Source organism: Chiloscyllium plagiosum, unplaced genomic scaffold (assembly GCF_037043375.1).
Source record: "Chiloscyllium plagiosum isolate Xiang-an unplaced genomic scaffold, Cpla_swu_hap1 HiC_scaffold_3, whole genome shotgun sequence".
NCBI lineage: Eukaryota > Metazoa > Chordata > Chondrichthyes > Orectolobiformes > Hemiscylliidae > Chiloscyllium > Chiloscyllium plagiosum.
The window spans coordinates 20,069,602-20,081,873 of record NW_028270141.1 but is presented as its reverse complement, the minus strand read 5'-3'; the positions used below and the strand labels follow the sequence as shown (position 1 = coordinate 20,081,873).

At 37.0% G+C, this 12,272-nt stretch overlaps 1 protein-coding gene across 1 annotated transcript in view; it reads left to right on the top strand.

Annotated features, from left to right (window-relative positions):
• Positions 1-12,272, top strand: part of asap2a (ArfGAP with SH3 domain, ankyrin repeat and PH domain 2a) — a 195,813-nt gene that overhangs the window by 159,018 nt on the left and 24,523 nt on the right. The window contains exons 16-22 of the mRNA XM_087977838.1: positions 311-405; positions 2,093-2,282; positions 2,706-2,791; positions 3,293-3,408; positions 5,216-5,283; positions 5,377-5,484; positions 8,603-8,846. Coding sequence (XP_087833964.1) covers positions 311-405; positions 2,093-2,282; positions 2,706-2,791; positions 3,293-3,408; positions 5,216-5,283; positions 5,377-5,484; positions 8,603-8,846 — 907 coding nt within the window. The remainder of the gene's footprint in view (positions 1-310; positions 406-2,092; positions 2,283-2,705; positions 2,792-3,292; positions 3,409-5,215; positions 5,284-5,376; positions 5,485-8,602; positions 8,847-12,272) is intronic.

Here is a 12,272-nt window from a genome sequence, read left to right as displayed (position 1 = left end):
CTATATCAAGGAAGCACTAATACTTTTTGATCTAACATCATGGTAATAAACTTAAAAAGGCAATCATCCACCCGCAGTTGCACCTATAAGGTATTACTGACGCTGTAAGTCTATGTGACAGGTTCACAAATGTCTTTTATTATATGTTTAGCCTATTGGAAATTATCGGTGCATTTTGGAATTAAATCTTATGGTCCATTCAGTAATGCATTTTGAGATTAAATCTTGCAAACCATTCAGCAATTTTATTATGTAATAGATTGGCTAAATGTATTAAGGTCTATTGGGAGAATTGTTTTTTTTTTGACAGCTAGCCAAGAACATTGGCAATGCAGCATTGAATGAGATCATGGAAGCTAGTTTGCCTTTGGATGAAATTGCCAAACCTAATCCTAACAGTGACATGTAAGTACACGCAATTCATTTTGCAGTTCATGGGGGAAAAAGCAAAGTACATTTGATTCTACAAAGTCAGCAAGGTTTTCTGTTCATACTCTTTCAAGAGTATGTTATTAATATCATTTGTGTTTTCCTTTCTTTATTTTCCCCCCAAGGTGGCTAACTCTAAAATAGATATGGAAAACTCACTAGTCTATTTGATTTGAGAATGATATTCTTTTATCATTCATTTGCTATATTTGCATCTGTTAATGTTTTTCAAAAAATTGTTATGGATATGTTTCTCACTTAAAATGAACTTTGCATGCAGGAGATTACAGTTTGGATGGTGAAGGGAGCATTGCAAATCAAGCTTTATTCATACTTGTCCGAATAAGTTAAAAATAGAGTTGTAGTTGATATTAGTCTTTTTTATATTAATTAAATATGCCAATTTTCTATATGTGACTACAGGTGGTATCAGGTGGCATGGTAGCTCAGTGGTTAGTACTGCTGTCTCACAGTGCCAGGGACTCAGGTTCAATTACACCGTTGGGCAACTGTATCTAGTTCATACATTTCCCCATGTTGGCATGGGTTTGCTCCGGTTCCCCCCCTCAGTCCAAAGATGTGCAAGTTAGGGGGATTGGCCATGCTAAATTGCCCATAGTGTGCCATCTAGATGAACTAGCTATCGGATTATAGAGTAGGTGGGTAGGTCTGAATGAGATTCTCTTCAGAGAGTCGGTGTGGACTCGATGGTCCGAATGGCCTGCTTCCACACTCGAGGGATTCTATGATATGAATTCAAAATTAAATTTGACGGATCATTTAGAATTTAAATTTTCAAGTAGGATTTCAATAAAATTTTAACTACTTGAATTTAGCGATTTAAACACATGAAATCATAGTACTTGTATAATTTAGTATTCTGATTTTGTAAAATTTTTAACTAATTATTAAGATCTCAATGTTAAATGCACCATTTCTTCTGAATCTGGATTTTTTTTTGGCAATTGTTATTAATGAGCTTTACATTTATGCTCTTTGCTTTGCATTTTGATTAGTTGGCAAATGATCATTTTTTTTACATTTTCTGTTTATTTAAATAGATTTCTCATAATCTTTTTAGCATCACCACATCTTTAACTTCTAAACTTAAATTTTGTTTCTGAAAGCCTCTTGGACTAAAAATAGTTTAACTCTCTGTGCTTTGTTTGAATGGAGTCTCTAATGCACTACTACTACTGTGGTCTCTTATGTGTCTGCATTATTTGTGGCTTCACCTTCAATGGCTAGCTGTTTCACTGCATCTTAAACTCTATAATTCCATTCCTAACCTTTTTTGTCTTTCTATCTTTCTCCTTTAAGTAACTCTATTAAAATGTATTTTTTCGACCAAGATTTTGGTCATCTGTTCTAACTTCTCCTGGTTTCCTAGTTTTAAAAGTATTTAACATTCCTGTGAAGCATATTATTCAAGTCACTAAATTAATGCATGATATTAGTATTTTTCATCGGCCAAATAGTTACACAGTTCATTTATTTAAGGAGCCTACTTTATTTATTTTACAACTGAAGATAAGTCCAATCTTGAATACTTTGATTATATGGGAATTTTATTCAACAGTTTATTAAATACTGAATAAATCTATCTCACACATTTGTCATTGATATTAAACAAGGTTTAGATGTGGGGAATTTATTTTTACAGGGTTGCACGAAAGGACTACATTACTGCTAAATATATAGAACGGAAATTTTCAAGGAAAAAGTGTACTGACAATGCAGCCAAACTTAGCTGTCTATGTGATGCAATCAAGTCAAGAGACATCTTCGCATTAATTCAGGTGTATGCTGATGGTGTAGATCTCACTGACCCAATTCCTTTGGCAAATGGACATGTAAGATTAATATTTTAAAGTATCATTATTTTCAACTTTATTTAAAATATCATTATTTTTAACTTTATTTAAAAAGTGGAAAGCATGCTTGCTTGAATGAGAAATTTGAAATAGTTCAGTTCAGAGGAAATATATGGAACCATGCATAGATAAATACTAAGCTAACAGATTTCCTACTCGGTATGGAGAAGTGCTATTTTAAGCACCGCACTTCAGAGTCAATTATAAGCTAATTTCTGATACCACAGGACTTGTCCCTAAATTGGTTGATGCTTGCAAATCCATATCTGATTTTAAGATAATCCTAAATGACAGGAGTACATGTGGGAAGTTCAAATTGCTAAATCCCACAATTTTAAAAAATTTCTTCCTACACATTTAAATACTTTTGAAGTTGATTTTCTTTTCTGTGTATATTTCTAGGAGCAAGGAGAAACTGCGCTACATCTTGCAGTAAGATTGGTGGACAGAACATCACTTCATGTAGTTGACTTTTTAGTACAAAACAGGTCAGCACTTCATAATGAATTTGTTTTTTTAAAAAAACTTCTCTTTTACAAGAAAGTAGTTATGATGAGGCTATTTTAATAGTATACTCATAGGGCTATGGTCTGCAGAAAATTCCTGCTGTAACTTATTGGTTACTGTAATCCTGACTCGTGGGTGTACAGGCAGTTGGCAGTCACAATCTTATTCAACGATTTGTATCTTCAACTAGTATATCTTATTTGAGAATTTCTAAGAAATTGATGACAACGTTCTAACTAGATCAGGACAGTTGTTGTGAACTGAGAAAAATATTAATGTAACGTTTGTCTCAAGTTCTGAAATTATTTTAACCTAATCCTTAAAAATTATTTTTGAAAATATTGCAAACGTTCTTTTAATTATGTGTTTTACATTGATTGCAATTTCCTTTTAGCAATGTAAACCAAGTGTTGCGTGCAGTTCAAATGCTTGAATTTCATCTTTTGAAATGTAATCCTGTATATGTATGTTTGGTCCAACAGTGGGAATCTTGACAAACAGACAACCAAAGGCAGTACAGCATTGCATTACTGTTGTCTAAATGATAATGTGGAATGTCTTAAGTTGCTTTTGAGGGGCAAAGCTTCCATTGAAATAGGTATGTTAATTTAAAATCATATTTGCTTTATTGTTGAAAAATCTCATCTATGATGACTAGGATTTGCTTTGAAGTCCATATGTAAAATCCAAAGGTATTGCAAATACCCAGAAGATTATTTCAAGGTTTGGAAGGAGCAAGGTAATTGGTTTAGATATACACTCTACTCAGAATTAGAAAAGAAAATTAGGCCAGTGAAAATCAAGAGAGGAGAACAAAATCTCTCAAATACTACTTAATATTAAATATGACAAATTGGACTCAATCTAACCATATGCAGTCTTACATGTAGCTCAATGACTACTTGCAACAAACAGCTTCCACATGATAATTGTAATTTGTATTAAATTTTCATTTGTGAATTTGTATTAATAATACGATTTGATTTAATTGTTTGAATAAATATTACAAATTCAATAGACTTCAAATGAATAACTAATATTATGAAGAAAGGGTTGGTACCATTTAAGCTTTTTAACTGGAATAGAGGAATTTAATGGTGTCGTTTAAAAATTATGGAAGATTGTGAAATGCAAGGATACTCCCATTAATTGATAACAAATTATATAGTTGAGGATTTATCACTAGGCGAATGAAGAGGGGGGGGATCTTTTTTTTTCCTCAGCCAGTTATTAGTGCACAGAATTCATCATCATAAGGAAGGAAAGATTTTGAAATGTGAAGGAAGGGCAGAGAACTGTATCTGATAGAGACAGCTTCATTTGAACTGACACAATGGCCAGACAATCTTGCTTTTTACAGTGATTGCTATAATGTAGTCAAAAACATGCATGAAATGCCTCACCATTCTGAAACCAATTTTAAAACAGAAGTCTAACATTTACTTTTTTGTAGTTGCATTCTTCCCCAAAACACTCCTCAATAATACGTGTCTATCTCATTTCTTCTTTTATGTTCTATTTGATTTGCTTACAAGAGTACTACACTAAGAGATTGTCCAAATGTAGGAGCTAAAAATGTAAAGTGGGCACTTTTCTCAATTCCACATTGGTTTTTGAACTAAAGAGGCCAAGTTAATGTAAAATCCAAATGCTACTCTTCTGTGGTTTCTGAAACGATATTTTGTTAAAAACTCATCCTAACCAATACACAAAATATAACCATGCTGAGGATGCTGGAGAAACTCAATAGGTCTGACAGTATCTGTGGAGAGAGAAAGTGTTAACGTATTCAGTCTAGTATGACACTTTTTTAAGAAGAATATCGGAATATAAGATATATTCGGGTTGGACCCACAGTGAAATGCTACAAAAACATATAGAAACCTTGACCTGATCTAAGTACAGTGTTTCAATGTAATTATGGATTAGAGAATACAGAATATGAAAGATAATAAAAACGTTCTCTTTAGTAAATGAAATTGATTACCTTAGTCTGAATTTCAGTTGATTATGTTTTGCTTCCAACTTTACGATCTTGGGTTTCCAAATGTAAAAGTAATCTAGAGGGTTGGTTAGCTCAGTTGGCGGGATGCCTGGTTTGTGATCGAGTAATGCCAACAATATGGGCTCAACACCCACACTGGCCGAGGTTCCCATGAAGAACTCTTGTTTTCAACCTCTCCCCTGACCTGAGGTGTGGTGTTCCTCAACTTAAACCATCAGCTGTCTGTCTCTGAGAGAGCAGCCCTCTGGTCCTTTAGGACTATAGCAACTTTACCTTTTCCTTTACTTTCCAAATCTAAAACTAAAGTTAATTTTAATTGGAACTGAGTTATGTCTGTAGTCTAAGAAAGTATTTATATTTAATCAAAAATGAATTGAACAGATTACGGTTTTATTTTCAGCCAATGAAGGTGGGGAAACTCCACTTGACATAGCCAAACGCTTAAAGCACACTCAATGTGAAGAGGTGGTACGTACCTACAAACAATGATTTAAAAAGAAACTGAATAATAAGAGCTACACTTGTATTTATGTGTTCTTAAGTGGTGATTCTCTTCTGTAGCTTATACAGTCATTATCAGGCAAATTTAATGCTCATGTCCACGTGGAATATGAATGGAGATTGCATCATGAAGATTTAGATGAAAGTGATGATGATATCGAAGACAAGGTAGGAAGATAGCATACAATCGACAATTCTACTAATAAAATTTCTTTGCAATTTTGGACATTTTCAGTCTCATTTGTCACCCTTGAAAATAATTAATCATTAATAATTAATAGTCCATTCAATTAATAGATCTGTTCACTATATTTCACTCTCATATCTATTGATTTTAACAAGTGAGCTGGTACTTGTCAGGGTCTGGAGCTTGAGTGTAGTGATCCAGTAAACCAGGACTGCGGTAACTGCTTGAAATGTTTAGATATGTGCTTTGAGTTGACCTTTAATTGTCTTTACTTGTATTTCATTAATATTTCATCCTTTGACACTTGCTTCAAGACCATCCTTTACATTATTGTACTTTCATTTTGGCATAATTTAGTTTATTTAATTTGCTATTGCATTACCTTGCAATTTGTTTAATTTGTGCTAATGTATGGTCAGTATGATTTTTGCATGACTAGATTTTCTTGCCTAGAAAGTAGCAAATGTTATTCAAGAAGGGAGGGAGGCAGAAAATAGAAAATTAAAAGTTATTTAGCTTGACATCTGTAATGGGGAATGTGTTAGAAGCAATCATTAAACTACTTATAGTTGCACACTTCGAACAATTCAAGATAAGCTAGAAGACTCAGCATATTTTTGTCAGATAGAAGCCATGTTTAACCAATTTACTAGAGTTATTTGAAGGAGTAACATGTGCTTTCGATAAAGGGGAACTTGTAGATGTACTGTACTTGGATTTTCCAGAAGGCATCTGGTAAGCTGCCACATCATAGATTATTGCAACATTGAACTTTTTAAAAATTCATTCACAGGATATAGATATTGCTGGATGGGAAAGCATTTATTGCCATCATAGCCCTTGAGTAGATTATGGTGAGTTGCTTTCTTCAACCACTGAGGTCTACTTGATGTAGGTAGACCCACAGTGCTATTAGGGAGGGATTTCTGGGATTTTGGCCCAGCATAATGGTGAATTATTTCCAAATCTGAATGGTGAGAGGCTTGGAGGGAACTTGAAGATCGTGATGTTAACATGTATCTGCTGCCCTTATCCTTCCAAATGGGAGTGGTTATGGGTTTAAAGGTACAAAGGATCTTTGGTGACTTCCTGCAGTGCATTTTGTAGATAGTACTTGTTACAGAGCATTGTGATGGAGGGAATGGATGCTTGTGGACGTGGTATAAATAAAGCAGGCTGTTTTGTCCTGAATAGTATCAATCATCTTGAGTATTGTTGGACCTGCACTCATCTGGGCATGTGGGAAGAATTTCATCACACTCCAGGCTTCTGCCTTCTAGGTGGGGGATAGGCTTTGGGGAGACAGGAGGTTAGTTACTTGCTGCAAGATCTCTAGTCTGTAACTTCCTCTTGTAGCACAGTACTTTTCTGACTAGTCCAGTTCAGTATGTGGTCAGTGGTAACCCTGTGGATGTTGATAGTGAGGTATTCAGTGATGGTGATGCCTTTAACTGTCAAGGGGAATGGTTAGATTCTTTCTTGTTGGAGATGGTCATTGTCTGGCACTTGTGGCATGAATATTGTTTGTCATTTGCAGTCTGAACCTGGACATTGTCCAGGTCTTGCTGCATTAGAACCACTGAGCAGAGGTATGGTAAGTAATTTCATATATTAAACCAAGATAGGTAGCAAATTATGTTGTGAAGAAGATATAAGGAGGTTGCAGCCAGATAGGTTGTAAGTGAGCAAACGTCTGGCAGATGGAGTTTAATATGGGAAAATGTGAAGTTGTTCACTTTGCAGGAAGAAGGAAAAGACAGAGTATTTAACCAAAGAAGGATTGCAGAGTTCTGAGGTGAAGAGTGAGTTAGGAGTTCCAATGTAGAGTCATGAGATGTTTGTGTCCATGTGTAGCAGATAACCAAGAAAGTTAATAGGATGCTATTTTTTACAAAAGGAATTGAGCAGAAAAGTAAGAATGTTATGCTTCAGTTATACAGAATTGTTATACAGCACTGCGGAGCTGAGACTAGATCAGCAACCCACAAGCCAGAGGTGGGAGCATTGCCAAGCTCATACTAGACCAGCCCACTGTGAGCTGAGGAGGGGGTGCTGCCATACTCATGTTCGATCAGCACTCCATGGGTCAATGGGGTCTGCTGATCTCTGCAATGGCCACTGATTAGTGAGCTGGAAGGGGCAGCTTCATTGCATCTGGGTGGGTCCTGAGACAATAATACCCTCTCTGAAATTGTGAGGTGGGTGCTCTGGAGCCTGGTGGTCTCCATGATAAAGATCTCTGACAGCAGTGTGGTAGGTGGACAAGTCCACAATTTGGAAGGCTGGGAATGATCTCAAGCCTTAGAGAGGGAAAGGTTGCTCCAAAATGACACCAGTCGAATCAGAGAAGGTGCAGAACTGTTGTAAAGAGTGTCAGTATGTATTCCGTGACTCTGAGCAAAGTTTCAGTTTTCAATGGGTGGGATGCTCTAGTCCTCCCTCTGACTTTTTTTTAAACTTCCTCCAAACCTATCCACATTACAAATCTAATTTATAACGATTAGGTCTTGCCTCTAGGTACATCTTTACCACCTAAGGTGTTATATTAATGTTAGATTTTTTCCATTTCATTTCCATTTTCCAACACTGTTTACTCTTTATTTTTGGTCTCTCCTCTTTAGCCTTTCTTTTCATTCATGTCCTATTATTATCTTTGTTGCATTATTGTATTTTATCCATTTCTCTTGAAAGAAATTATTAACTATATAACATGGTACCCTCTCACCCAGTTAAGGACATCTTTACTTTAGATGTCTAGATATCATCCAGGATTGTAGTGATGAAATAATTCCTTTATTGGCCTGCTGAGTACTCTTGCAGTTATGATCACTCAGGGCTAATCATTTAAAATGTATAACCCACCCAAACCAAAACTCTCACAAGTATTTTAAGTACTCAGTTTTAAACTGATATCTTTCTACTTTGGAGACTGACATTCATGATTTATCCTTAGTGATTTGTCTTAAGCAAAATGCCAGATATTCCAGGGCAATGCGTCAGTGTAAAAAGAGTGTAATGCACATTAACGTTGATGAGTGCAGGTGAATTATGTGTCCAATTAAAGTTCTTAACAACTTTTTATAAATATATCCTTTTCAGCAATCCAGTCCCAATAGACCTATCAGCTTCTATCAATTATCATATCAGTCAGGAGCAAACCAACTTCAGCCTCCAGCTCCTCTTGCAGTCCTGTCAAGAGATTCCGCCAACTCCATCAAAGATAAACAGCGACCATTCATTCCAAGTATGTTGCATAATGAAACATATGGAACTGTACTGAGCTCCAGTCCCCCTCCTTCTGTAACTGATGCTCCTCCACTTCCACCTCGGAACACAAGTAAAGGTGAGCCACCTTTTCAATGTATTTGATGCTTAGTGACTACTTTAGGTGTAGACATCTGCATTCTTATGGTTTGCTTTTCAGTAATTTTAAACATATATTTTTCTTTTATTGATCAAGAGCTCGCCAAACTCATATGACTGATTTTCAATATGAAGGCACAAGGTGGGATAGAACTGGTGAAATGACACTACTTTTGGCAGTTGGTTCCATTCCATTGATTTTCAGGTTTCATTGAAAATATTAGACTGCATATGTTCAGTCCCTTGGGAGATGCAAGTTGCCAAATGCAATGTGTTGATTGCTCAATTGATCTGTGTTAAATATTTTTCTTAATTTAGTGCCTGGTGCATGGGTTTCATGTTCTTCTTGAAACTTGCTAGTGAAAACAAAGCCACAATACATTTCAGAGGCTTGATCATTCGTGGATAATGGAGGATCCATAGCACTGCATACTCAGCATTCACAGCCATTTACCTGCTGTCGGGAAAGGTTTTCATAGAACATTTGCTGAGAATCAACTCACTACATGTTGGAGATATCTTCCACGCTGGAAGTTTAATCTATCACACCAGGATGGGTGCTGTTTATGCTGCCTGGATCTCTGATAAAAACGAATGACATTTGGAAGTTTGCTGGTCACAGCCCTGCAGCTGGACAGAAGAGGGTGGAGCCATAGAGAACTGCATCTTCCAGAAGGTAATATCCAATGCCCACGGATTCCAGTCAGAGGATCAGCTTTCTCAGCATGTCGGTACAGCAATCTCTAGAAGTTCAGGGTCTTGCTTTTGTGGTGGCAAACTATTTCTGACCAGCTGGAAGAAAACCTGCTGACCTGATTGCCAGGTTTTGCCAGTGTGTGGCAAAGTGATCACTGTTCTCAACATTTGTTTTGTCTCTGAAGTATTTAAGGGCTCTGCTGAAGACATGTACAGAATCTCCAGTTCAGCAGGTCAAAGATGCTTAGCAGAAGTAAGTAATGGCTTGTTTTTTGGGCCAACCATTCTGTTATCTTTGCCTTTGATTTTGCATGAGAAGGCGCTTGGGTTTGCATCCCACAGATACAGTATCTCATCAGTAGCACAGAAAAAAGCCGTCATAAATCACTCATCAACCACAAGACCATCCACTGCAATGTGCAGCTACATAAAGATTTTAATTCAGTGTGCAACCCCAATGATACGCTTTCAGTGGTGGTCCAACTTCCTTGATATTTTCCTAACTGGAAGCAGACTTTCTGGGTAGCAGCTAGGAGCTTTGGCATGTCCACTTAAAACCTAGTTCCAAGGAATGAGGTCCAGGAATGAAGCCATGAATAACATATGGCCACCAAGTGTATTATTGAAGTAGCCATCAGCAGGCTGAACATGTACTTTAGGTGCTTTGACAGATCTGAATACAGTCTTCAGTACTCAATAAATAAAGCCCCCAAACAGTATATGCTTTGCTCTGAGAAATGTACACGAATGGATGAGCCCAGTAGCCCCTAACAGTGACCCTGCACCCATGCAGTCTCCTGGCATCAGGTCAAACATAGCCTAGAAAACTTGCTGCTGATTACTACCAATCATTGTCTCTCAACTGATGAAGTAACGCTCCTCTGATTTGAACACCAGTTGGAAGGAAGAATAAGGATATTAAGGATACTGGCTATGGTTGGAAAACTTCAAAATTCATCATCAAGAGTTTCCCAGTAGCACCAGTACATGTTGAGCTGGCCTGAAGAAAGTATCCACCAGACAAAATCTGTCATTGGCTCAAAGGGAATTCACACAAATGAAAAATGTACTTGACCTCATTCTCACCATTTTGCCTGTTGCAGATGTCAGTCTATGAATGTATTTCGGAGCTACCACCACACCGTTCTTGTTTAGTCTAATCACAGAAGTGTTGGGGGTTGGGGTAGCATACCATTTGGCCCATTGTGTTTGCATTGGCATTTCAAATGAGCATTATTAAGTCTGGCCTCAAACTGAGGCTGCCCTAATTTTGTAGATTAGCACTATTACTGAGCATCATTGTGATTGAGAGCAACAACATGATTTCAATCTGTTACCTCATGACTCACTAAATGCACCAGTCTGTCGTTACTGCCAGGGGCCAACTTTCATTCAATGAAGAATATCGGTGAACATGCCAAGTGCTGTATCAGTCATACCTAAAATGAGGTGCAAACCTGGTGAAAGTACAACACCAGACTACAGCAAACTAGAGTCAAGAATTAAACAGTCCCAGTGGTTGGTGGCAGGGGTGCAAGAGACAAGGCTCTGACATTTGCAGACATTTTTAGTCAGAAGTTTCAAGTGGGCAGTCCATGTTCACATCCTCCTAAGATCTTTTGTAGTCACAGATACCCACAATTTGAGTCTCCTTAAATACTGAGGCACTGCCATCAGATCTTGCCTAGCTTTCTTTCCCCACAGAAAAACGATCCCATAATCTCCAATCAGTCTTAATGGCTGATGTTTCTCATTCCTGGAACTATTTTGTAAAGTTATTCCGCACTCTCGCCAATATGTTCACATTCTTCCTATAGTGTGCCACACAGAACTACGCACAACACACCAACTGAGGACTAATAACTATCGTAAATCCAACATAACCTCATTGCTCAAATTTTATTCCCCCTATTAGTAAAGCTCAGGACTCTGTCAGCTTTATTAACTGCTCTCTCCACCTGTCCTGCTATCTTCAATGATTTATGTATACTGTGTTTCTGAACCTGTCATAAGCACTTTTTAAGAGAAATTTTACCTCCATTTTCATTCAGGGAGCTCTGCATTTGTTGACCGACCTTTTTCTTTTTGCAGACTATACCTTGACTGTGCCTGAATGATTTTTTTGAAGATTGCCTAATGTTCAAATACTATACATGCAGGTCCTTCTCTTGCATCCTCTTAAGAATTGTACCACCTTATTTGATATTGTCCATGTTCTTCTTACCAAAGTGCATCATGTTATTTTAATTTCTACACTCTCCCTCTGACAGTTTATAATGCTGTCAAATTTTGTATCATTTGCAAACTTTGAAATTTTGCTATCTCCACACCAAGATCTAGATGTTAATATATATCAAGAAAAGCAAGAGTCCCATTCCAACGCTTGGAGAACGCAATTACAAACCTTCACCCAGCCTGAAAAATATCTTGACTATTAATCACTGTGTCCTGTCTCTCAGCCAATATTAGATCCACATAGCCACTGTTTGTTTTATTTTGTGACCTTGAGCCTTTGTGTCTAGTCTGTTGTTTGGTAAAAAAACCTATTGCCTTTTGAAATTCACATACACTTGATCAACAGCATTACTTCATGGACTTTTCTGTTATCTCTTCGATAAATTTCAGCACATTTATAATACACTATTTCCTCCTGGTACTTCCTAATCAACCCACCCTTCTTTCAAATTGCTACTAATCCTATCCTGAATAA